General features: G+C 35.3%; 1 protein-coding gene across 5 annotated transcripts in view; it reads right to left on the bottom strand.

Moving 5' to 3' along the window:
- The window catches only part of ERCC8 (ERCC excision repair 8, CSA ubiquitin ligase complex subunit), a 51,091-nt gene that overhangs the window by 5,029 nt on the left and 19,290 nt on the right, over positions 1-26,772 (bottom strand). For 3 of the 5 annotated variants that reach the window (XM_008691387.2, XM_008691389.2, XM_040622243.1), the window contains 8 exons: positions 25,957-26,080; positions 15,856-15,937; positions 14,620-14,688; positions 13,365-13,431; positions 11,619-11,719; positions 10,243-10,367; positions 6,171-6,368; positions 1,728-1,808 (listed from right to left, as the gene is read on the bottom strand). In XM_008691387.2, coding sequence (XP_008689609.1) covers positions 1,728-1,808; positions 6,171-6,368; positions 10,243-10,367; positions 11,619-11,719; positions 13,365-13,431; positions 14,620-14,688; positions 15,856-15,937; positions 25,957-26,080 — 847 coding nt within the window. The remainder of the gene's footprint in view (positions 1-1,727; positions 1,809-6,170; positions 6,369-10,242; positions 10,368-11,618; positions 11,720-13,364; positions 13,432-14,619; positions 14,689-15,855; positions 15,938-25,956; positions 26,081-26,772) is intronic. The other 2 variants (XM_008691388.2, XM_040622242.1) reach the window with 2 other exon arrangements.

Below are 26,772 nucleotides of genomic sequence, written 5' to 3'. Positions count from 1 at the left end.
GTACACCAAAACTAATCACAGCCATAATAAACCAAATTACACATGTGATGAAATCTGAAAATATTCACACAGCCATTGGCCATCTGCTTGAAGATTTACCATTATGTGTTTTCTCTCTTTTATTTGGATTAGGGACAAAAGAAAAATAAGTCACAGGCTTTACACTGCAGTAAACCACAGCAGTTGCAAATCTAGGTATGAAACAGATTCTGTCAATAGCTGCTAAATGGTATCAACCACCCCTACAAAAACTCATTTCCATGTGGTTTTGGACAGTCATGTTTTCACAAAGGAACTAAATATGTGAAAAATGTTTTTAGAATATTAAACTTGCTTTACCAATACTTTTCATCTCCATGTAAGATGCTTTATTTTTACACCAAGACCTGAGTAAGATTAACTCAAGGTGTTTCTAACTGCATTATTTATATTTCCAACTTTAAAAAATTACATACATAAATATTGGTTTTTAGACATTTGACTTTTTATATCCTAGAAATTAAGATAAATATGGATGATTAACAGTGCTTAGTAAAATAATATTTGGTGGGAAAGACAGCACCTTTATTTTTTTTTTTTATTTTTTTAAAGATTTTATTTATTTATTTGACAGAGACAGCCAGCGAGAGAGGGAACACAAGCAGGGGGAGTGGGAGAGGAAGAAGCAGGCTCATAGCGGAGGAGCCTGATGTGGGGCTCGATCCCAGAACGCTGGGATCACACCCTGAGCCGAAGGCAGACGCTTAACCGCTGTGCCACCCAGGCGCCCCAAGACAGCACCTTTAGACAGTGTAACACAGAAGTAAAAAAATACAGAGGCCACTACTTAAGACCAGGGGGCATGTCTTATTCATCTTTGTTTACCACATTTTTAAGGCTCTTTATTCCCATGGCCATAGGTCATATTTGTATCAATTTATGTCTAAGATAGGCACTAACAGACTGCTGATAGAGGACTGTAAATTGGTAAAATTTGAGTGTGTGAATAAAAAACCTTAAAAATGTCATATGTGATAACTCCGGAGATAAAATACACTTCTAGGAATCTATTCAAATAAGCAATCAGAAATATAAATAATTTATAAACAGTTACCTTATTTTGTTTATAGTGATCAAAAAATGTCTCCAATAGGTAAATATTTAAGTAAACTGTGATATATAATTGACAGCATGCTATGTTATTAAAAACAAATTTACAAATAGTTATTAATGACAGGGAAGAAGGTTTATTATTAAGTTAGTAAAGTAGGATGCCAAGTTGTGTGTCCAAGCATATTAACTATGTTTAAACAAACATATATGCATAGGAAAAAACAAGAATGAAGTAAACAAAAGTGTTAATAGTAATTCAACTTTAGAAGTTTAAGTTGTTCTTTCAGTATTTTTCTGGATTTTCAAATGTGTCATAACAGGCAAACTATTTTCACAATCTGAAAACAGCCAGTCTCTGTCATGGAGCACCTGGGCGGCTCAGATGGTTAACCGTCTGCCTTCTGCTTAAGTCATGATCTCTAGGTCCTGGTATCAAGCCCTGCATCAGGCTCCCTGCTCAGTGGGGAGTCCGATTCTCCCTCTCCCTCTGCCTCCCCCTGCCCCACCCCACTTGTGCTCTCTCTCTCAAATGAAGAAATCTTTAAAAAAAGGTCTCTCTCATATGAAGCAAAATAATAAAACTATTTTCTTTATGATTTGAAAGTCACTGTATAATTTGTGTAAATAATATTTACCTCCTCATCATCAGGAACTGGTTCATATAAGGATGGTACCCAAGCAAGTATATTGCAGTCTCTGCTACCACTATAAAGTTCCTATAACATAGAAAATAAAGATGTGATTTTGGGTCAGTTTAAAGCTGGTGCCAATCTGAAATGAATACATCATTTAAAGGACTAATTCTTAGGTTAGAGCAATTAGATTAATTCTATTTCTACTCCCCAAAGAAACTGAGCAGATGTCTTTTGTTTGCTTAAGATGCAATAAAGCTTTGTTTTACATTTTAAAATATCATTAGGATATGCTAGAGCTTGCTAACCTGGAAATTTTACAAAAAGATTCAACCGCCTAGTGATTTTTTTAATCAATCACAGTATCCATTTATTTCAAGTGTCAGACTAGGAAAAAAAAAGATGGAATCAAGAGTCTGTCCTTCTCTGTCAATAACTGAGTTTTAAGAAAGACATCAATAAAAACCCCATATGAGTTCTAGCTAAAATAGGCCAGAACTTCACAAAAAATATTATGTAGCTCACAGCTGTCTAACAGGCTGTTATTCAACAGAAGAGCTTTTAGATCCATATGCCATGCTTAGTGAGAAGTTTATTTAATAAGGGGAAGCTTGGGCTGATGCACAGTCTATGTCAATGTCTTTATGAATATGCTGTTTACACACGGCTGAACAATGTTTATTTCCATCCCCAAAACTTAAGGAATATGTTATATTGCCTAGTACTAAAAACATTCCTATGAAGCAGTGAAATAGATACTCTCATATAAAGAGGATATAAATTGGTATATCTATGCAGAATAGAATCTTGATACATGTCAAAAGTTTTTGTATGCGTTTCTAAGAAGTCTTGACAAAGATGTATGAGATTCAAATATATCAGCAGTATTATATTTAAAATAACAAAATATGGAAATAATTGTCCAAAAGTAGGGTAATGATTTGTGTATAAATTTATGTTGCACTCATTGTATGGGAGTCATATAATCATTAAATTCATTTTTTAAGAATTTTTAATAACATGGGAAAATAATGTCAAGAGAAAAGAGAAGGCTATGAACCACAGAGTCATCATGTGAAGGAAAAAAGCAAGATGTAAAACATGAGGTCAATTAAAAAAAAGAAAAATCTATGTAAAAGAAAAAAGTCTAAAAAGAAAACACACCAAAATGATAAGCGGCTGTAAAACTATGAGCAACTAAGTGGTTTTTTTCCACACAGATTTATTTCTGTATTTCTGCATAAACATTTTGTTTTTCAACATGTTCAACATGGGGCTTGAACTCACAATCCTGAGATCAAGACCTGAGCTGAGATGAAGAGTCGGACGCTTAACCGACTGAGCCACCAGGCGCCCCCAAACATTTCTAATAGTGAAGTTTTTTCCTGCTCTGCTATGCAATTATTTACTGTTAATTCTGTTCACCTCACAAAATTTGAAGTATGGTACAATTAGTATTTTTCTAAAAAAAAAAATAAAGGTTCTAAATAAAGAGAAATTAAGATTATAAAGTTATTTATAGGAAATATAGATGTTAAAATATTAAATTTGATTTAGTTATATCAAACTTCCTGAAGGGAACAAAATTGTACAGACTGTATCATTTAATCTTGAATATATAGTTACACTAACTGTGGATGATGCAAAGGTATTTTCAAATGTTCAGTGCCCTTGAGCAATTGAATTTTCTACGACAATATAGACACACACACACACACACACATCTCCAAGATAACTTAGTCAGATAAGCTTACAAGGCAATTTGTGGTTAAGTACAGCCACAATGATGGAGACAAAGGAAATTCTGTAGATGTTCAAGAAAGAGAGCTTACAAGAGACAGCACTTAAACTAGAATGACTAATAAGGACTTAAGGTAAATGGAGGGATTTGAATTGAGTATTAAAGATTTTGGGATAAATTTAGGTATTCATTTGGGAAATTTAACAAAAAATCTCAACATAAGAGACTAAGTTGACAATATGAGTCTTATCACTCTTGAATGGTTGAGTGTATATTTCCTTTGAACAAGGACACTCTCATACAATTACAGTGCATTGAACAAAATAAAAAAATTCACAAGGATATATTACTGCCAGCTAATTCTTAGATTCCATTCAAATTTCACCAATTGTCTGAATAAATGTCCTTTATAGAAAAAGGGTCCAGATTAAAATCATTGCTGCATTTAGTTGTCATGTCTCCTAACTTTCCTTCAATCTGGAACTGTTCTTCAGTCTGCCCTTGGCCTTCCTGCCCTTGACAGTTTTGAAGCCACATACCAGTTATTGTGTAGAAAGCCCTTCAAGTTTTGTTTCCTCATGATTGAATTGAGTTATGCATCTTTGCCAGGATTGAAGGAATATCGTGTACTTTGATCATTTGACTGAGGTGATGTATGCCAGGCTTCTTCAAGGCAAAATTATACATTTTACCTTTGTAATTAATATTTTGTAGGGAGGTACTTTGGGACTATGTAAATATCCCACTCATTAGACTTTCAATTTATTAGTTTCCTTACTTATACCTGAATGAATTCATGGATCCTTATTTTAGTCAATGTGTTATAATCCAGTATCATCATTATTTATTTTGATGTTAGGTATATCTTGTTAGAGTTTTATAGTTATGATAGAACTAGTATAACTATCAATTTTGTTTTCACATTGTGAATTGTGTAATATTTAATTTGAAAAGGAGTTCTGCTAAGTGGATGCAAAGTACTAACCCTATTTCGCTTTTGAGACTTAGAACTATTTTCCTTTTCAAAAATCATAATGGATATAATGGGATAAGAGCTGGAAGCTGTCTGATGTAGTACAATGATTCAAATCTGAGTATGTAGCACCTAGAGAAATGGGATTTGTCAGGAGGCAACTGGCCCAGGTTTCTGGCTGTGACCGGCTTGTCTTGGCTGTTCCAGGGGCTGATGGGAATCAGTATTTGGCACACTTTTAATCTATTCTAGGAACACGAGTTAGGAATTCTGATTTGGTAGAAAGCAGTAATTTATAGTCAGGATATCTGGTTTAAAATCTTGGCTGTGTCTCTGACTTTACATAAGGAGAAGAGGTACAGTATTCCAAGAATTTCTTCGAATAGATAACCACGCTCTGTGAATACCTACTTGCAGGTTTGAGGCAACGCATGTCACTTCTCTGGTGTTTTAGTCTTCTTCTCCCAGAAGTAATACTAAAAATGTTTAACAACTAGTACATCAGGGTACTGACTAATCAGCAGACGTAACAGCCATAGAGTGGGAGCAGGGTCCTGATGGTCCCTCTTAGGTGCTGGGTTGAGGTGTAATCTAGGAGGCCTCAGGAAAGGGGGTGAAGCTAGAGGCATCTTAGAGGGCTTGGTGCAACAGCTATTTAGCAGAGAGTAAAATATGTATTGAATATTTTAATAATGACTGTTACCATACAGATGTGCGCTGGCTAAAAAATAAGTACTGTATATCTTACTGTAGTGTCAGATGCAAATTAAGTAATTAGCATTAATGAATAAATGATTAAGAACTTCACCAGGTGAATGAAGTCCTTCCTAGCTCTAATAATCCATAGTTTTCATACTATCAGTATCTACCTCTCATGAGCCTCATTTTCTTTACCTACAAAATACAGAAAATACCAACAGTCTTGCTATATTAGAGACTCATTTAAAGGAACACATGAAGTAATTTGTGCCAATATTCTCTGAAAAAAATAATCTGCTCTGTTGGTAAAATGAAAGAGAAAGGTCAGGATGTGAAACAAACAAAAGCCATAGGTATTTAAGGTATCGTGTAAGTTGCATCAACTCAAAAGTAAACTGATTAGCCACTGACAGGAAATAAAGAAGAAATAAAATCTGAGACAGACTCACACATACATAAATCAAGATACAAAAACTGTATTTTGAGATTAGACACATGTATTCCATCTTTTCCCAAAAGATGACTGCAAGACATTATTTTAATTTGCTAGAGATTTTCATCTGGTAAATAAATGGAGCCCATATGAAGAAAGAATTTATCTCAGTCAAGTTGCACAGTATTGTATTGATTCATACAAATATCCTCTACTATCTGAAACTTTATCCTGTATAATCCTCTATTAAAGAAACCCTAAGGGCGCCTGGGTGGCTCAGATGGTTAAATGTCTGCCTTCGGCTCAGGTCACAATCTCCAGGTTCTGGGATGGAGCCCCACGTCGGGCTCCCGATTCATGGGGGAGTCTGTTTCTCCCTCTCCCTCTGCCTTTCCCTCTACTTGTACTCTCTCTGTCTCTCTCTCTCAAATGAATAAATAAAATCTTAAAAAAAGAACGAAAGAAAGAAAGAAACCCTAGCTTAAATGTGGATTACAAGTGTAATTCCTCAGATTGAAATCAAATTTACTCTTTTATATATAACTAGTCTGGCAAGCTAGTTACCTGAACATTTTAAATTCCCTTAAGGATCATTCTCACCTGGAAATTAGACTGGAATACACAGCAGTCAACACTTTTATAATGTCCCTTAAGCATTGTTATCTGTTCTCCTGAGTAAACTGTATAAACAGCAATGGTGCTACCATATGGTACAAAAACAAATTCTGAACTGCAGCCATAGGAGACAGTGAATTTCAGTCCTTTTCTGCTATCATTACAAACTTTTCCATAGTTTACCTGTAGGATGTAAAATCATAACATTACTCATTTCTTAAATCTGAATTTAAAAGACAACAAAGACTAGAAGAAATATTTACTTAAAATACTATAACATACTATGGAAAGGGCTGTATTAAATCTAAAGAAAGCGATCAAGGTCCTAACAGAAAGAAACAAGGGCCAATGACATAAATATATGTTTCACATAAGAGGAAAATACAAATAGTAAAGAAATCCACAAAAGCAAATGTTTACATTTAAGCCAGGCTAGAAATAACATGCAAATTAAGACAACCTTAAATAATCATTTTAGACCATTCAGCAAAACATTTCAAGAAACCTTGAGACAGTGAATACTGTTACAAGTGAGGTAACATGCTGGTGGCACTGTAATTTGGTCATTACTTCTAAAAGGCCAAATGATTTATTATGCAACAAAATACATTCTTTTTTGAGGGAGGGAATAATTCTCTTCTTATTTTAAAACACTTTTAATTGTGGTAAAATACACACAGCATAAAATTTGCCATATTAACCATATTTAAGTGTACACTTAAGTGACATTAATTCACATTGTTGTGTAGCCTTCAGCATCCTCAGTCTCCAGAACTCTTTTCATCCTGAAAAACTGAAACTTTGTACCCATTACACAAGAAAGTTATTCTTACTCCTTGACCTAGTAATTAATTACTCCTGGGATTTTATCTTAGGGAAATAATTAAACAGCAAAAAGCTATATGCCCAGAGGAATTCAATGCAGCATTATCTAGAATGGGAAAATAACTAAAAATAGATGTAAATCCCTAATAATGTTACAATAATGCTATAGTTTATATAGTAATTAAAATCATAATTATGAAAATTATGCAGGAAATAAGGATAAAAACGAAGTATAAAAAAAGCACAGAACACAAATAGTGTGTATACAACTGTAACTTTCTGTAATTACATATTTAGGACAAAAATAAAAATTCTGCACCTGTATGCCAAAGATGCAAGCCCAATATCACCATATCCTCCACAGTTCGAAAAGGAAAATTCCAGGTCCTATCCCAATCCTACTGAACAAGAATCTTCATTTTAATAAAATCCCTAGGTGATCTAAAGGCTCATCAGTCTGAGAAGCTTTGGGCAAAAGAAATTGGAAGTGAAGTTTACTTCCTCCTGATTATTTAGATTAAGTAGTTTAGGGCAGGTGTAAAACCAGTAGCTAAACATTTGAGAATTATGAGCAGGAAGATCACCAACACTCCCAATACTATGGCTAACACTAGAGTTTAGACAGACAGTGATTTACCTTTTTCTCTTTTTGTAAAGGTCAGGTTGGGAGAGTGTGTGTGTGTATATTTATAAATATATATACACAGGGGCGCCTGGGTGGCTCAGTCAGCTAAGCGCCCGACTCTTGATTTTGGCTCAGGTCATGATCTCAGTGTTGTGAGATCAAGCCCTACATTGGGCTCTGTGCTCAGCAGTCTCTCTCTCTCCCTCTCCCCCTGCTTGCATTCTCTAAAATAAATAAATAAAATCTTAAAAAATATATATATATATATATATATAAAAACAAACAAATACTGAGGCCCAAATGGATATATGCTGATCATCTGTGGACACTACACTTGCCTTACCCACCCTTCGGGTTAACATGTGACGGAAATGAGCATATGCATTCAGCTATCCCACTGTAGCAGTGGTAGAATGAAACATTAAAATATTAAACTTAAATTCGGTTGACTTGATTTGTAGAAACCCACTCCACTCTCCACCCACCTTTTTCTTCTCTACTCTTGCCTCTTATGAGTAATGAATGACTTAGCCTCTGAGTTTCATTTTTCTAATCTATTAAATAGAAATAGGATCATTTACCAAAGTTACTATGAAAAATCAGATAAAATAATGCACATGAGAGACCTAGAACATTAAAGCTATCCAGTAAGTCCCTAGATTTATTAATTCCCATATATTTGCATCTTTTGATCTTGTATGTGTAACTATTTGTAGAATGACAGTGGGGGGGGGAATGGAGAAAAAACATACATCTCAACTAGAAATTTTCTGCTCTTGCTAGAAATATTTTGAACTGCTAGACTGTGATGACCTTATTCCCATTTATCAGAGGACCTAGCTATAAGGCCTGAGTTCTTTCTACTCTACCATATTCTTTCCCAAATATGAACTAGAAAGTATTAAATGAGGTATGAATATTGAACTGCCTCTCTAACTCTTGTCTTCGTCCTTAGGCATCCCCACTCCATCCTGCAACTTACAGTCCTATTAATCTATGTAAATCACTGCTGTGATCAAATCACTTGTGGACTCAAAATCATCAGGATCTTTTCAGTACCTTTGGAATAAAATTCTAATAACAGTTTAAGGAAAGGAAGGACCTATCATTCGCTAATGCTATGTGTCATATGTTATACAAGCTGATTGTCTAAGATTCCCACTTTATGATTATGTATGCTTACCAATGTATAATAAATAACATGATGTATATCATTATTAAAGTACTGTAGAGGAGAGGCCACTTTTGGCTATGATGTCTTAAAGGTGGTATGTATAGGATTTGAAAAGATTTTGAGAGTGGAGGAAGATATGGGACTTTGGATAAGGATGATGGCAAATCCAACCCCTTATCTTATGAATCCCTTTTACTGTTCCAGGAAATATACACATCTAGTCACTAAATTAATACCTATAGTGACACAGAGATTCCATCACAAGGCAGCGTATTTTATTGCCCAACCATGATCAGCATGATAATAATGACAGGTATATTTACTGAATGCCAACATTTGCTATAAATATCAGACAATGTGCTTAATGTTTAACATGTGTTATTTCATGTAATACTCAAAACAATACTATGAGCTAGTCAGCATTAATACACAAAAAGAAAACATTTAGAAAGATTAAGTATTTTGATCAAGGTCTTTGGGATAGCAAATTACAGAATCAGAAACTAAATCTAGACTGTGCTAATCAAAAACCACTATGCCACACTGTTGTAAATTATTTTTCCTTCATTCCATGAAATGATGATCACAGTATATTCTGCTACAAGTGAGTGCTGGGTACTTGGAAGCTCTAAGCATGAGCATTTCCTCATGCGTAAAATGGGTATTATAACAGTAACTACCTTCACAGTATTGATTTGATGATTAAATAAGACCCTATATGCACATGTTGTATGTTAATTAACACAGTATCTGAAACATAAGCACTTAATAAATATTAGCTATTAATATTACCACCAAATTACAAACTTACTAGCTTATTCCGAATGTTATTAAACCACAAGTACACCTGGTAAGGACCATAACATAAATTTTTAAAAAGTGTTAGAAATTAAATACCTCATAAGACTCTAGCACATCTAAAACATATTTACTCCAGTATTAAACTACAATATGTTCTGGTACTATAACATTCATCTTAGATTTTGTTTACAAGTCATATATAGTATAGAATTTGACTATCTTTATATGTTTAATTTGTATCAGTTCTTCTCAATCTTTTATTCTTCTCCAACATACCTGAGAAATACAGCACACTCACATTATGCACAGTAGAGCAATAATTCTCCACTAAGTGGGGAGAGTGTGGTGGGGGCGTGGTAGGGTGGGCTATCCTGTGTTGAGAGTTATTAGTTCACATAATGGAAAAATATAAAAAGAAAACTGGGATACAGAGACAAGAAAAGAGTTAAATCTACAGAAGGACACCAAGTGTATTTCACAGATCCATTTTTTAAATATATATTCAAAAGATTAGAGGGGCACCTGGCTGGCTCAATGAGTAGAGCATGCGACTCTTGATCACAGGGTTATGAGTTCAAGCCCCACATTGGGTGTAGATTAAAAAAAAGTTGGAGATATTTAAAATCTCTTACTAGTGTGTTTTCTCCATTGGAACTATTCCAGAGCCTCATTCGATTATCCGTACCAACAGTAAGGAGATGAAGCCCATCACTTGTAAAACATAAGCCATTAACTTTCCCATTATGAGCAGTGTTTGCTGCAATGAAAAATACAATTCAGTTAATCTATTCTTGTATTCAGCACACACTTAATGCTTGATAATACAGTTATTTAAACATATTAAAGGACAACTATCTGAATTACTTTAAAATATACAAGTTGATTATATTTGGATTATTTGAATATTATAATCTATATAGATTAGAACCATAAAAATGGAGAAAAACAGGAAAACTAAAGAGAAAGAAATCTTGCCAAATATAATTTTCTTCAGAGAGTAAGCTGTGCTGTCAAACTCAAATACATACCTAACACTAAATTTTTAAGTTAAACACCTTCCAAATTTCTCATATACTATTTTCATTTTTAATCTAAAAATCATTCCATGGACTATTAAAAATCAGTAATACTAGTATTTACTATTTTTAAAAAAACTTCAAAAGGGACAGAATAAGTGTTCTAGTTTCATGCAAAATTTGTATTACTTTCAAAATGACCAAATGTGAGAAAGCATAATTCTCAAGAGCCTAATTTTATTAAAAAGATTATTAATAAACAATCATAAAATTATATATAGTTCACCCTTAGATTTTTCTGGTCCACAATTAATTCTAAATCAGAATCTTATCCTACACAAAAATTAAATTCTAGGAGCACCTGGGTGGCTCAGTTAGTTAAATGTCTGACTCTTGATTTCATCCAGGTCATGATCTCAGGGTCCTGCCTCAGGTAGGAGTCTGCTTAGGATTCTCTCTCTCCTTCTCCCTCTGCCCAACGCCTGCTTGTACACGCATGCATGCGCACTCTCTCTCTTAAGTAAGTAAATAAAATCTTAAAAAAAAAAAATTAAATTCTATTGGAAAAACGCACTTGAGGTGTACATTATCACCTGGATAGCAGCTGATATATTTAACACAATTTGCAAATTCTATTTTCATACAATGGCCACAAAATGTTACTATTCCTTCAATTTATTATAGTTTCCTAAGTGGCAATAAATTTGTATTAGCTGACCTCATTGGAGGAAAAAAAAAGTAACAAATTAATTCAGAAAAGTTTCTGCATTTGAAAATTTAGGGATAGATGAAATGTCGTACTTCTATCTTGAAGAATGACAACCATAATTTAGATATGTACTTTTAGAAATAAATTTATTGTGAATGCCGTTTTTTAAATCATAAAATTTGCAGCTTGTCTCTATACATTAAGTACTTGGTTTCAGTTAAAATTCTTCAATATAAAAAATACTATCATTGGCATATTTCTATATTAATGTGTTCTTCATTACCTGATTCAACAGCTTGTGACTTTTTTCCATTATGCTGATCAAGAGTAATTAAACATCCTGATGCTCTTCTCACATCCCATAATTTTACTCTACTGTCAGCACTAAGAAGAAATAAATGTTACACTGACATACATAGCTAGGACAATGACTATACTCTTCACCTACCTTTCCAGTATTATGGCACACAGAAGTCTCAGTATGTTAGTGCAAATATATTCGTACTTTTGGTTTGTTGAACTTTTGCCTTTTCATCAAATATTCAAAGTCAATAGTAGCAAAAAGCAGTGAAAAAATAGCAAGGAAAAAAAAAGGTAACCTTTTTTAGATCACACGGACAGAATTATGCTTATTTTTAATGGTTCCTCCGCCAAAACCAGATAGTTTTGGAGCTTGTCCCTTAGCAAGTTTGTTACTACATCCTTTCTGTTGTTTGTTATTCAAATGTTTTCTGGACAATCAAGCAGCTAATTTTACTTTAAGAATTCATTTGGCATGAATTTGTTGTTTTTTTTTATATGAAAAAATTAAGGTGAATAATATGGACAATATATTTATATTTGGTTTCCTATACTCAAATCAATCTTTGCAGGATATACAAGAACTAACTTTAATGTTTCTTAGCAATGACACTTTTTATTTTATATCAAGTAAGTGAAAAGAATAAAGGCAAAAAACTATGATCACATAACAACTTCAAATCAACTACTCCTAAAGAAAATATAAATCAGTTTAATGCTATCATGTTCTCAAAAAAGACTTCAAGAATATTTTAACAAATTGGGTTTATCCAGGCTCCTTTAATTAGAAAGAGAAATACAATGCATTTTATAAGCCTATTTCTAACTTATCTTTTTTTTTTCAGATACAGGGCTTATCTCTTCCTGTGGTCTTGATTCTTTTCACAGATCACCATCAAACCTAGCCAATTAGAACAGCAAGCAAAAAGCTAGCCATTTCCCATTTTCAAAATGGTTTTCTTTCTTTCCAGCTGGGGAAAAAGTCTGTAATGGGATGAGTCTGAGGATTTAAGTACTTTCTGAAACAGATAAGATTTGGACTTACCTGATTCCTAACACTGATTACTAGGTCCATTCTCATATTTATTCAAATTCCTGCAGTACTCTGAAAACTGAAAGGCTCTTAGCTTCCCCATGGTTTGAGGAAAACCAAGTTAGGCATGAACAGTATATATTTGCCCTATCGTGGACCCAAAACCAGCACCTAGCTTTTCACCTTCACACCTCTTTAGGCAGCCTTCTTACGGGTACATTCTAGACTTGTTCTACTTCAGAAAGCACAGATCTCAATATCACATTCTGTAAACTATTAATGGAAGCTTCTCTGGGGACTAAACTGCTTGGCTCATGGTAGGCAGTCATTAAATTTTAGTAAATTGAATCAATGAGTACATGTTGAATCAGATTCAAAATAAATCTGTATTTATGAAAATGAACTGAAATGTTACTGTTTTAAAATTAAATCTACTTTTTCTACTTAGGTAGAAAAAATGACAACACAGTTTTTTTACAGGTAGTACTAGCGGATTTGCATTGCTACAGAGATTCTCTTGTTTTCTCTATTTCAAAAGGTGAGCACCTTCAAGATATGTAGTGATAGGACTTAAAAACTGTAACTCAATTATTTAAAGGGCCTAATTAATAACTAAATATGCATCTTATAAAAATAGTGTTTCCAGAATTTTTATCACTAATTACTAACTTCAAAACCAAGTAATTTGCATGTTACCTTGCAGTGGCCAAGACATATTCACAACGTGGCGACCAGGAAACTGCCAGTATTTCTTGTCTGTGACCTGCAAATATAACTGTATGAAAAGTCTTGTAAAATACTTGAAAAATCAGAAGATACAGTATAATTAAATATGTCTGATTTTGAAGAAAATGAAGACTAAATATTTAAAAAATTGATATGATCATCACTTTTTCACATCTATAATAATCTATGTTTAAATATTAATGTGAAGTCTGTGGGGCATTTCTCACACTATGTTATCTCATTATTAATGGCCAGGTTTTGCATTGGAAAGAGCAAGTTGAGTCTTTCTTTTTTAACACAGCTGTTAGATTAAAAAGTGAATCCACTGTTAAGTAATATAGCTTACGCTTGGTACTTATATCTACTAAAAAAAAAAAAAAAAACCACTGCAACAAACCATATAAGTTAAACATCTAAAGAATAAAAATGGTTTCTAACTTTCAGAAAGTTATAATAGAAATTTTTTTTTTAAATTCATGAATGCAGAAAGCATTTAGATAAAAATTTTTTTTCTAGAAAGCACAGGTGATACATTCATAGGACAACTGACTTCAGCATTTTAATCCACTTTTGCCTAAGTGCATTATTCAAAGTAGATATTTTCATCTACCTGACTTACATTACCAAAGATTCATGACAATGTAAAACAGATGCTATCCATCTCACCAAGTTCTCTTGATACATTATGTGTTTCTCATGGATGAATAAAAATGTAAATTTCTGAATTATAAGCCATCTTTCCATTGGTTAGAATTGATATAGTCTAATACTGATGACAAAGTAGCAAAAATATTCAAATTAATATATTTTAACCAAAATATTATTTTAATAGCTTTTTCTAAAATATTTACATTCAGGAATAAAAAAGCACCTAAATATTAAGAATGTTTACTTAGAACAAGCCTAAACAATGCTCATAAGACAAATGTACCAACCTAAGTTCATAAATAATTTTTTTTTTAATGTAGAAATAAGATAAGTTTTTCAGCTAGACTTTCCATATCCTTTGAGTTTACCCTATGGCTATTGTTTATATAAATGTCTCCTCAATAGTTCAGTTTTATAAGAATAATGCACAGAAGGATCTTTATTTCCCTGTTGACTTTTAACAACTAGCACAAAATACATCAGTCATGTCAGTTACAAAGAACACATTGTTAGTAATGTTTCTTTTTATTGAATGGTTTACTCAAAGTAGTTGTTGTTTCAAATAAAAAAAAAATACCCTGTAAAATGTGGGAACAGGATCCAGACTTTAAGTCACAAAGTTGTACTTTGGGCCCTCTAGTACCAACTGTAAAAACAAAAACAAAAATGGTTTAAGATAATTTTATTATAAATCATCACCAAAGGGAAACGAGAAACTACCATTATGAATCATGGTATCTTCTCTGCATCCACACAGAAATATAAAAAAATGTATGCCAAAAATACACTTCAAATCATTTTTAATGTTTATAATTAGAAAATGTAATTGCAGTTATACCTTAGTACTAAGAGAGCTCTATTACTGCGTTATGTTCTTAATGTTTAGTTTTGAAATAATTATAGATTCACAGAAAGTTGCAAAGATAGGTCAGAGAGACCCTGTGTAACTTTCACCCATGTTGTCCCAACCATTGTTATGTTAGGTAACTATACCACAATATCAAAACCAGAAAATCTACATTGCTGCAATGTGTATGCATAATTCTATGCTATTTTATTATATCAAATCATTTTACTTACTACCTCAGCCTTTGCATATTAATGATATACCTCCAGACACTGGACACAGACTGAGTGGACCTTGAGGACAAGTTAGTGCCCAGCTCTTCTCTACAGATGATGCAGCTGACTGGTATCTGCAGGTGAAGACATTCATGCAGTGCCAAAAAAATAATGGAATCATAGGGACCTGATACCAGAAAAACATTTTTTCTTCCTCACAAGAGGAACACAAGCACGGGGAGTGGGAGAGGAAGAAGCAGGCTCCCAGCAGAGGAGCCGGATGCAGGGCTTGATCCCAGAACGCCGGGATCACGTCCTGAGCCAAAGGCAGACATGAAAATTTCACACATGAAAATTCTTGCTGTAGGTGCTTTCATAAAAATGGATGTTTAATTTGAGTAACACAATCTTAGAGAAAAAGAAATAAATTCCATTTTTTTATTGTGTTGAATTGAAAAAGTTGCCCAATTTTGTTCATGTAAATAAAATCTTTGAAACTTTGGTCATTGAAAATTAACTCCTTAGGGAATAGAAATGTGCTTTCTTAATCTTTGAATCCTAGCCACTAGCACAGTGCCCAACTTGCACCATACCAATAAACTAAATGTAAATATACCATACACTTGAGCTTTTATTTTTTTTTAAGAATTGTGATATTCATCTGGGTTAAAATGTCTATATCAAAACTAACTAGGTATTAAAAGGGAGCAAGTTTCAATATGTTGAGAAGCAAAAGAGTACAGGTACAAACCTGCTACCAAACAGTGCTTGGTGGCAACTGGAGACATATGATGACTATAAACAGTTTCTTCAAAATTAAATACATCTGCGGTCTGATAATCAAAAGACATTTGAAAAGTGTAAGTTCTAATTATAATCACAAAAGCAGTAAACATTCTATTTACTTATTTCCACACTGTTACCAATTTTTAAATGACTGTTAGCAATTTATCTGACTTACACATAGAATTGTGATACCCTCAAAAACCTGTTAATTTTAAATCCTATGTTACTGGGGTGCCTGGGTGGCTCAGTCAGTTAAGTGTCTGCTTTTGGCTCAGGTCGTGAGCCCAGAGTCCTGGAATCCAGTCACACATTGGGCTCCCTGCTCTGGAGGGAGCCTGTTTCTCCCTCTGCCTCTCCCTCTCCTCATGAATAAATAAATAAAATCTTTATTTTTTTTTAAAGATTTTATTTATTTATTTGACAGAGATAGAGACAGCCAGCGAGAGAGGGAACACAGGCAGGGGGAGTGGGAGAGGAAGAAGCAGGCTCATAGCGGAGGAGCCTGATGTAGGGCTTGATCCCATAACGCCGGGATCACGCCCTGAGCCGAAGGCAGACGCTTAACCGCTGTGCCACCCAGGCGCCCCCAAAATCTTAATTTTTTTTAAGATTTATTTATTTGACACAGAGAGAGAGAGAGAGAGTCAGCCAGCGAGACGGAACACAAGCACGGGGAGTGGGAGAGGAAGAAGCAGGCTCCCAGCAGAGGAGCCGGATGCAGGGCTTGATCCCAGAACGCCGGGATCACGTCCTGAGCCAAAGGCAGACGCTCAACGACTGAGCCACCCAGGTGCTCCAATAAATAAAATCTTAAAAAAAAAAAAATACTATGTTATTTATTGCACTCTGTCCCTTTTGTGAGAGAAAGAACGTTTCTCTAATAAATTCGAGGGATGAAGAAAAGACAACCACCTGGCTCACCATCTTCCTCTCAACTCCAGTCTGGGGAATTTCATCATGTACACAGGTGATCTAGCCAGTTCTCTGCCTCTCGGTCCCATTCAGCCTCAGCTACCATATCCCAGTACTTTCATCACCTAACCTTGCTCTTCCTTCAAAATCATACATTTCATGTATGTAATGTACGACCACAGTCTTCTACCATTTTCAGCTTAGTTTTTCCCAACTACTTCCAAGACATCCAAATAAAACCCGAAACTCCTATCAGTTCCCCCCTGTCTTTGCTTTTTTTCCTTCTTCAGCGTGGATTCCAAGGTTCAATACTTTACTTCAGTCATCATCTCTTCAACTCCTTTGTGATTAATCCTTTCACTCTGTCAAGACTTCAACCCTGGATGACTCCAAATGTCTGCCTTCTCTGCACCTGTATCCACTCTGATCTACACCAGAGGTCAGCAAACTTTTTCTGTAATGGGTAAGACTGTAAATATTTTGGGCTTTGAGGAAAATCACTCATTTCTGTCACTTCCAACTACTTATTTCTGCCACTGTAGTGTCAAAGCAGCCATAGACAAAAAACAAACAAACAAACAAACAAACAAAACCATTTTATTTGCAAAAAGAGGCCATGGACCCAGACTTGGCCTATGGACTGCTTAGTAAGCTGACCTCTGCTTTAACTCAAGAGAAGAGAATCTTACAGTAAGTCAAATTAGCATCACTCTAAAAGATCATTTGTCTCAACTGTGCTTTCAGTATTGACTGCCAGTCTTATTTTATTACACTACTATTCTCTGCAATATTCACAGCTATTTCAAACTTCCCCACTCTGCACAAACACCACCACTGAGTCATAACAGGTGATCTGATTTTTTACTACAAAGAGAAAACAGGAAGTAATTCAATGAGTATTCCTTGAATGTCTTATCAACAAACCTACAAATACATTTGCTTCCATTTACCTTTCTTCCTTCTTTGTTCCTGTTACGGAAATTCGTCCTTCCTCATATTTAAAGTTAATACCCCTGCCTGTGTTCAGATCCCCCTCAACACTGTTAAAAATCTCACGCTACACATTATCTCCTCTATCTCCAGGATATCTAAAAATTCTCCCTCCCTACTAGCTCATTCCCATCAGCATTAAAAAATGTTCATATTTCTTTCATCTTTAACAGCAACCCTCTCCCCAAGACAAGGAACAAAAACCTTGCATACCATATCCCTAATTAATCTTCCTTCTTCCTCTTTGAATCCAAATTTTGACTCTAATTTCTTATCTCCCACATATTTCTCAACTCACCACAATCTTATTTTTATCTCCACTACTCCCATTCATACTACTCTTTCCAGATCACTGATACCTGCCACCACCAAGTAGAGACCTCATCTTACCTAAACTGTCAGTAACATTCAACACAGCAGATTACTCCATCTTCCTTAAAACAATCTCTTTCACTGGTTTCCATTATATCACATACTCAATTTTCCTTTTACTCTCTCTGGCTACTACTCCTCATTGTCTTTTGCAGGCTTTGTTTTTCCTTTTCCTGTCTTCTTAATCTTGGTCTTCCTCAAGGTTTTGCTCTAAGCACTCTTCTCTTCAACTGCCACCTATATGGTAGTGACACAAGTCTGTATTTTCTGTGTAGACCACATTCTTAAATACCAGATATGGATAGCTCACTTCCTAGATTATCTTCATTTGGATTTACTGTGAATCCTTCAAATTCAACAAATCCAAAATTGAACTCAATACCCCCCTTAATCTTTCTCTTAGTAAATAACAATATACTCTACCCAACTGCCCAACATAGAGAACTTGAGAATAATTCCTGCTCTTTTAATTTTTTTAATTTTAATATTTTTAAAAAGATTTTATTTATTTATCTGACAGAGAAAGAGACAGCCAGTGAGAGAGGGAACACAAGCAGGGGGAGTGGGAGAGGAAGAAGCAGGCTCCCAGCGGAGTATGGAGCCCGATGCAGGGCTCAATCCCAGGACCCTGGGACCCTGAGCCGAAGGAAGACGCTTAACGACTGAGCCACCCCGGCGCCCCTATTCTTGCTCTTTTTAAATACCTTTATTGAGCTATAGTTGACATACCATACAATTCACTCATTCGAAGTAGGTACTTTAATGGCTTTTAGTATATTCATAGAGTTGTGCAATCATCACCAAAATCAATTTTAGAATATTTTTATCACCCCAAAAAGAAACCCCATTCCCATCAGCAGACACTCCCCATTTTCCCCTACCCTCTCCCCTAGGAAACCACTAATCTACTTTCTGTTTCTATAAATTAGCCTATTTCTTGATGTTTCAGAAATGGAATTATACAATTTGTGGTCTTATGCAATCTTTCATTTAACGTAATGTTTTCTTTTTTCATTTCATTTAGAATGATGTTTTCAAGGTTCATCCACACTAGCATGTATCAGTACTTCACTTCTTTCTATTGCTGAATAATATTCCATTTGATGGCTACCCATTCGTCAGTTGATGAACATTTTATTTGTTTTCACTTTTTGGTCATTTTGAATAATGCCACTATGAACATTTGTGTACAAATTTTGTGTGAAGTTATGTTTTCACTTCGCTTTGGGTATATACACAGGAGTGGAATTGCTAGGTCATATGCTAAACCTACGTTTAACCTTTTCAGAAACTGTTTTCCAAAAACGGCTGTACCATTTTACATTCCCACCAGTGATTTATGAGGGTTCCAGTTTATCCACATCCTACTGAACACCTGTTATTGTCTTTTTGATTACAGCAATCCTGAAAGGTATGAAATGGTTATGCCACTGTGGTTTTGATTTGCATTTCCCTGAAATCCTTGATATTTCACTATTCCTGATAGCTAATCAACTTGCAACTCCTGTCAATTCTCTATAATCCTCTCATATCTATTTATCCTGTTGCCATTACTCAAGTCAAGCCAGGATTTACGGACTTCTGCCTGAATTACTGGAATTTCCTCCCTGGACTCTTTGACTCTCCTCTTGCTACTACCTTCCAAACTATTGGCAACATATCCAGACTGTTTCATCTAAAATGACAATTTGATGTTTTCATTTTTGGCCACCACTTAGACTCTTCAAAAGCTTACTTTTTCTCCCAGGAAAATATTCAACCTACTTAATAAAAGTAACACGGCCTCTCATGATACAGACACTGCTTACCTTTTTGGCTTTGTATCTGGCTACTGTCCTTTGGCACTCTAGCCATTGTGAGCCTCTTTCAGTTTGTAAAACGTCACATTCACTGTTACCCCAAAGAGTTTTCTCACATTGTTTCCTCTGACTAGAACTCTCATCCTTCTTTTATGGACTTGGCCAATTTCTACTCATCATCCTTCATCTCAGCCAAAAGCCAGAGCCAGAAATCACTTGCTCTAGGAAGCTTTCCCTGATTCTCCATAGATTAGGTGACTCTGCTAAAACACTGTACACTTACAGTTATAGTCCTTTTGGACTTCACTGTTATTTCTTGTTTAATCATTTGTTTTCCTTGCTAAACCGAAGCTCCTTGCCACAGGGCAGGGACAATGTTTATTTTGATTGCCACTGAATTCCCAGCTTTAACATGTAACAGAAATTGAATACATACTACGGAATATATTAAAGAATTTTACTCATTTCTAAAGAACATGGCCTGGATACCAACATCTGTATTTTCTGATTTATGTTCCATTATGCAAATTTCTAAGAAAACTCAGAATAAGAAAAAGTTGTTCTTTACCTAACGTATAACAGAGAAGTCTCTAGTGAAGATACTCCTTTAAGCCATATCATATGCTCAAGCTTTAAAACACACTTATGGAAAACTCAGATGAAGTAAAAGTATGACAGATATATAATATGTACATTAATAGGAAAAATTAGTGACAGGGATAGAGGATGTGGAAAAGGACAATATCATGCCTTCCTTATTCTTCTTTGTACCTAGCAGATGGGCATGAAATTATTTCTTATTGAATACTTTCAAAGTTCTTATCAATAAAATGCTTTGTCTATTTCAGATAGACATGAGATATGAACTCATGAAATACTATTTTTTAAAAAAGATTTTATTTATTTATTTGACAGACAGACAGACAGACAGCGAGAGAGGGAACACAAGCAGGGGGAGTGGGAGTGGGAAAGGAAGAAGCAGGGTCCCAGCAGAGCAGGGAGCCTGATAAGGGGATCACATTCTGAGCCAAAGGCAGACGCTTAATGACTGAGCCACCCAGGCACCCCATGAAATACTATTTTTTTAAGTAATCTCTCCACCCAACCTGAGTATCGAACTCACAACCCCAAGATCAAAAGTTGCATGTTCTACCGACTGAGCCAGCCAGGTGCCCCCATGAAACACTATTTTGAATTGGCAAAAACATTTACGTTCTAAAGAAAAATTGAAATCAAGATATCTTTTCTCAGAGTTTTAAAAAGAAGTCAATGTTAATGAAAGAAAATGCAAATGTATGGCTTATTACTTTTAAACCACACTTTCAATTGAAGTGTAAGTAACAAACATACAGAAAAGTATACAGATAAGTTACAGCTCAATGAATTTTGACAAAGTAACCACTACCTGCATTGTAACATAGAACATTACAAACATTATATTACTAACACCCCCAAAAGGCTCCCTACATTCCCTTTTAACCCTCACCAAGAAAGATAACCACCATACTGACCTCTATCACTTTAGATTAGTTTTGCCATTTTTGAATAGGAATTATATATTAAGTACTCTTGTGTGTCTGGTTATTTTCTCAATATTATGTAAAATTCATACATTTTAGGGGCGCCTGGGTGGCACAGCGGTTAAGCGTCTGCCTTCGGCTCAGGGCGTGATCCCGGCGATATGGGATCGAGCCCCACGTCAGGCTCTTCTGCTATGAGCCTGCTTCTTTCTCTCCCACTCCCCCTGCTTGTGTTCCTTCTCTCGCTGGCTGTCTCTATCTCTGTCGAATAAATAAATAAAATCTTAAAAAAAAAAAAATTCATACATTTTATTGATATAGAAGTGAGTGTTCCCTTGGCATTGCTGGATAGTATTCCAATGTAAAATGTGTCAGATTTCATTTGACTGTTAATAGACATTTGGAATTTTTCCAGTTTTTGGTTATCATGAATAGTGCTGCTATGAACATTCTTGTAAATGTCGCTTGGTGCACATATGTATGCATTTATATACTCAAAAATGTTTCTTCTGGGTAACAAGAAACCCACATATTTGGCCTCAGTTGATACCAAATATGTATACCAACTGTAATCTCATCAGCAACAGTTACACTTGTTATTGTTATCAGACCCTCTAATTTTAGCCATTCTGGAGGATATAGAGAGGTAACCAATGTAGATTTAATTAAAATATCCAGGTGCTCAATTAATAAAATTGAATGTATTTATTTATTGGGTACTTAGATATCCTCTTTTATGAAGTGTCTAAGCAAGTGTTTTGCCTATGGGCACCTGGGTGGTTCAGTTGGTTGAGCACCTAACTCTTGATTTCTGCTCAGGTCCTGATATCAGGGTCCTGGGATGGAGTCCCGTGTTGGGCTCTGTGCTCAGCGTGGAGTCTGCTTGTCCTTCTCCCTCTGCTTGTCCCCTGCTCTCTTTTTCTGTCTCTCTCCCAAACAAATAAATAAAATCTTTAAAAAACATGTTCGGCTGTCTAGTTCTCTATAGGGCTTTCAGTCTTTTAATTTTCTATTTTTTTTTATATAATTTATAAGATCAGGAACAAGACAAGGATGCCCAAACCTCACTTCTACTCAACTTGACATCAGAAGTCCTAGCCAGGGGGCACCTGGGTGGCACAGTCGGTTAAGCTTCCAACACTAGGTTTCAGTTCAGGTCATGATCTCAGGGTCATGAAACTGAGCCCATGTCAGTGTCCACGCTCAGCGTGGAGTCTGCTTGAAGATTCTCTCCCTTCCTCTCCCTCTGCCCCTCCTGCTCATGCTCTCTCTCTCTCAAATAAATAAATAAAACTTAGAAGAAGAAGAAGAAGCAGAAGCAGAAGCAGAAGCAGAAGAAGAAGGAGAAGAAGAAGAAGAAGTCGTCGTTCTAGCCAGGGAAATGAAACAAGGAAAAAAAGCATAAAAATTGGAAAGGAAGAATTTGAATTGTCTCTATTTGCAGATGACATGATAATATGTATAGAAAACCCCAAACTCACCAAAAACCTCTTTGAACTAATAAATTCAATAAAGCTGAAGGATATAAAATCAAATATATAAAAATCTGTTGTGTTTCTATACACCAAAATAATCCCACTTACAGCTGCACCAAAAAGAATAGTATACCTAGATTTAACCAAGTAGGTAAAAGATATGTACACTGTAAACTATCAGATATTGATGAAAGAAATTGAAAACACAATAAATGAAAGGATATTCTATGCTCGCAGATTGCAAGTGTTAACACTGTTAAAATGTCCGTACTACTGAAAGCAATCTGCAGATTCAGTGCAAGTGCTATCAAAATTCCAGTGGCATTTTTACAGAAACAGAAAAAAAAAAATCTTAAAATTCATATGGAATCACAAACTCCCAAATAGCTAAAGCAATCTTAAGGGAGAAGAAAAAAAGCTATAGGTATCATATTTCCTGATTTCAAGCTATTTTACAAAATTACAGTAATCAAAATAGGGTATTGGCATAAAAACAAACACACTGATAACAGAACGGAATAGAGAGCCCAGAATATCAAATGGGGAAAGGATAGTCTCTTCATGAAATGGTTACTAGAAAAATCAGACAGCAACAGGTAAAAGAATGAAACTGGACCACTTTCTTATGCCATAAACAAAAATAAATTACAAAATAGATTAAAGACTTGAGGAGTGCCTAGGTGGCTAAGTTGGTTAAATGCTGAACTCTTGATCTCAGGGTCGTGAGTTAGGCTCCAAATAAGTCCTAAAAACTAGATTAAAGACTTGAATGTAAGACCTGAAACCATAAAACTCCTAGAAGAAAACAAAAGCAGTAAGCTCCCTGTTACCGGTCTCTGGGTGATGGTTTTTTGGACTTGACACCAAAAACAAAGGCAACAAAGGAAACATAAACAAGTGGAACCATACATCAAACTAAAAAGCTTCTGCACAGCAAAGGAAACCGTCAATAAGATAAAAAGACAACCTGCTGAATGGGAGAAAAATTTGCAAATCATGTGTCTGATATGGGGTTAATATCCAAAATATATAAACAACTCATACAACTCAAGAGCCAAGAAACCATGAACAATCCAATTTAAAAATGGGCAGAGAAAGTGAAAAGGCATTTTTCCAAAGAAGACATACAAATGGCCAACAGGTACGTGAAAAAGTACTCTCACTAATCATCAGGGAAATGTAAATCAGAACCACAGTGAGCTATCACCTCACACTTGTTAGAATGGCTAATACCAAAAAGACAAGAGATAATAAGTGTTGGTGAGGATATGGAGAAAAGAGAATCCTTGTGCACTGTTGGTGGGAATGTGAATTGGTACAGCCACTGTGGAAACTAGTACAGAGGTTTCTCAAAAAATAAAAAACAGAACTATCTTATGATCCAGCAATTCCACTTCTGAATATATATCCAAGGGAAACGCAGTCACTATCTTGAAGAGATATCTTCACCCCCATATTCACTGCACCATTATTTATTATATTTATTTATTTTATATTTATTATAACCAAGTCATGAAAACAACCTAAGTGTCCATGAGTGTATGCAGAGACAAAGAAGATATGGTATTTTTGTACAATGGACTATTATGCAGCCACAAGAAAGGAGGATATTTTGCCATTTATGCTAAGTGAAATAAGTCAGAGAATGATAACTATTATATATCATTTATATGTGAAATCTACAAAAGTCAAACTCATAGAAACAGAATAAAGTGGTGGTTATGAGGGACTGGTGGGGGCAGGGGGAAACAAAATATGGAGAAGTTGGTTAAAGGTACAAAATTTGGACAATTAAGAGATGAAAAAAGTTGCATAGGGAAAGGAACTTGAAGAAGGGACTATAATACAATCAAGATGTGATCAGAAGACAAAAGGAGATCAATTTAGAGACCGCAAATAATTTAGGTGGAAAAGAGTTGCAGAAGCTAAGGTTGAGGGAATAGGGGTTGAGGTTGGGGGAATTTAGAACACCAGACTGAATTTAGAGAATGGAAGTCCGTACAGATTTTGGGTAGAGACACAATGAAACCACTTTATAATAAGTTTAATCTGGGGTAGAACTTACCATGGAAAATATGGGAAGCAAAGTAATGCAGGAATATCACGAGTTTTTAGTAGTAGTCTAGATGTACAGTGTTGGTGAGAGAAGGAAAAGAAAATATGGAAGAGTTTAAAGAATGGAAGTGAGAAGTGATCATGTTCAGTTTGGAACATGTTATATATGAGGAGATTACCCTATATTCAAGTAAGAGAGGTTCAGGAGACAGGTAGAGACATATGCGACTAGAGCTCAGGGAAAAGATTAGCACTAGAATAAATTTAACCAAATATCATAAAAAATATTTTTTATTTTCTGTTTTCTAAAGATTTTATTTATTTATTTGACAGAGAGAGAGCATAAGCAGGTGGAGCAGCAGGCAGAGGTAGAGGGAGAAGCAGGCTCCCTGCTGAGCAGGAAGCCTGAAGTAGGGCTCGATCCCAGGACCCCGGGATCACGACCTGAGCCAAAAGTAGCTGCTTAACTGACTGAGCCACCCTGGTGCCACTTTTATTATCTACCTTTATTATTTAGTGTCTACCTTTACTAAGCAATATTAGTAATTTTCTTTTCCTCTAAGGTTTTAAGTCAATAGAAGGTAAATCCAATTTTCTTCCTTAGATCACTAGACAATAATTTTCAAATAATAAAGATGATAATAACTAATGTCTTTTGAGCATTCACTATACGCTAACCACTGTTCTAGGTACTTTACATATATCAACATATTTACAACCATTCTATAAGATACAGTCACTACCCCCATTCACAGGTGAGGAAACTGGAACACACAGAGGTGCAGACACTTGCCTAATGTCACAGGGTAGTCAGCAACGGGGACTCAAACTCTCCTCAACCACCACATACAAAACATCTTAGCAAATAATCACACTAAAATGGTTTAGGGTTCAATTCTCCTTCATCTTCTAGAGCTATCTGGAAAGGTTTTAATATACTTACTTGTAATGTATTTGTATCCCACACTTTCAGAGTTTTATCAAATGAGCTTGATGTGAACATGCCAGTGTCATGAGGATACCACTGTACAGTCTCCACACTGTATTTGTGAACATCAGGATGGTTTCTACAAAACAGCATTCAAAATTTAGAAATACTTGGCTTATGTGAGTTTCAAAACCGATACTATATTAACACGTAGCAGTCTCAAGTAGGACAATATAAACGGCCAAACCTAGATCACAGGCCTGCATCCCCCCTGTCCAGAGGAGAATTTCCAGGTACCTCTAGTTTCAGGCTTCTGTAATGTAATGTGGAGGCATGCTTCCTACTAAGGCTCATTAAATGGAAGACTTCCTATTTCTGTATTTGAGCTTGGAGCAATTAGACAGCTACACTAAACCTCTCCATGGAGAGGGGCAGTGATTTTTCCATACTGGAAGATACCCATTCTGGTTTTGGATATGCTTTTCCCAAATACCATTTTATCAGTATTATCATTCTTAGAATTGTTGAATGCCTCACATAGTTCCATGGTATCCCACGCAATATTGCTTCTGATCAAGGAACTTACTCAATGACAAAAAAGTGCAATTAATCAGTAGATGTCCAAGGCACCACTCTTATGTAACCCATCACTTACAGCAGCATGATCTGTTGAAGACTCAGTAATGATATCAGCTATAATACACCACCTTGTGAGGGTGATACGCTGTCCTAAAGGAAGCAGTATATGCCCTGAACTGGTGATACATATGGTATATATGTCACTTTACTAAATTTTAATTCACACAAACTGGCTGTTAAGTAACCCTTATG

Source organism: Ursus maritimus, unplaced genomic scaffold, assembly GCF_017311325.1.
Source record: "Ursus maritimus isolate PB19 unplaced genomic scaffold, ASM1731132v1 scaffold_5, whole genome shotgun sequence".
In the NCBI taxonomy this organism is placed as follows: Eukaryota; Metazoa; Chordata; class Mammalia; order Carnivora; family Ursidae; genus Ursus; species Ursus maritimus.
The sequence above is the reverse complement of the archived record's forward strand: the minus strand, read 5'-3'. Positions and strand labels throughout refer to the sequence as shown.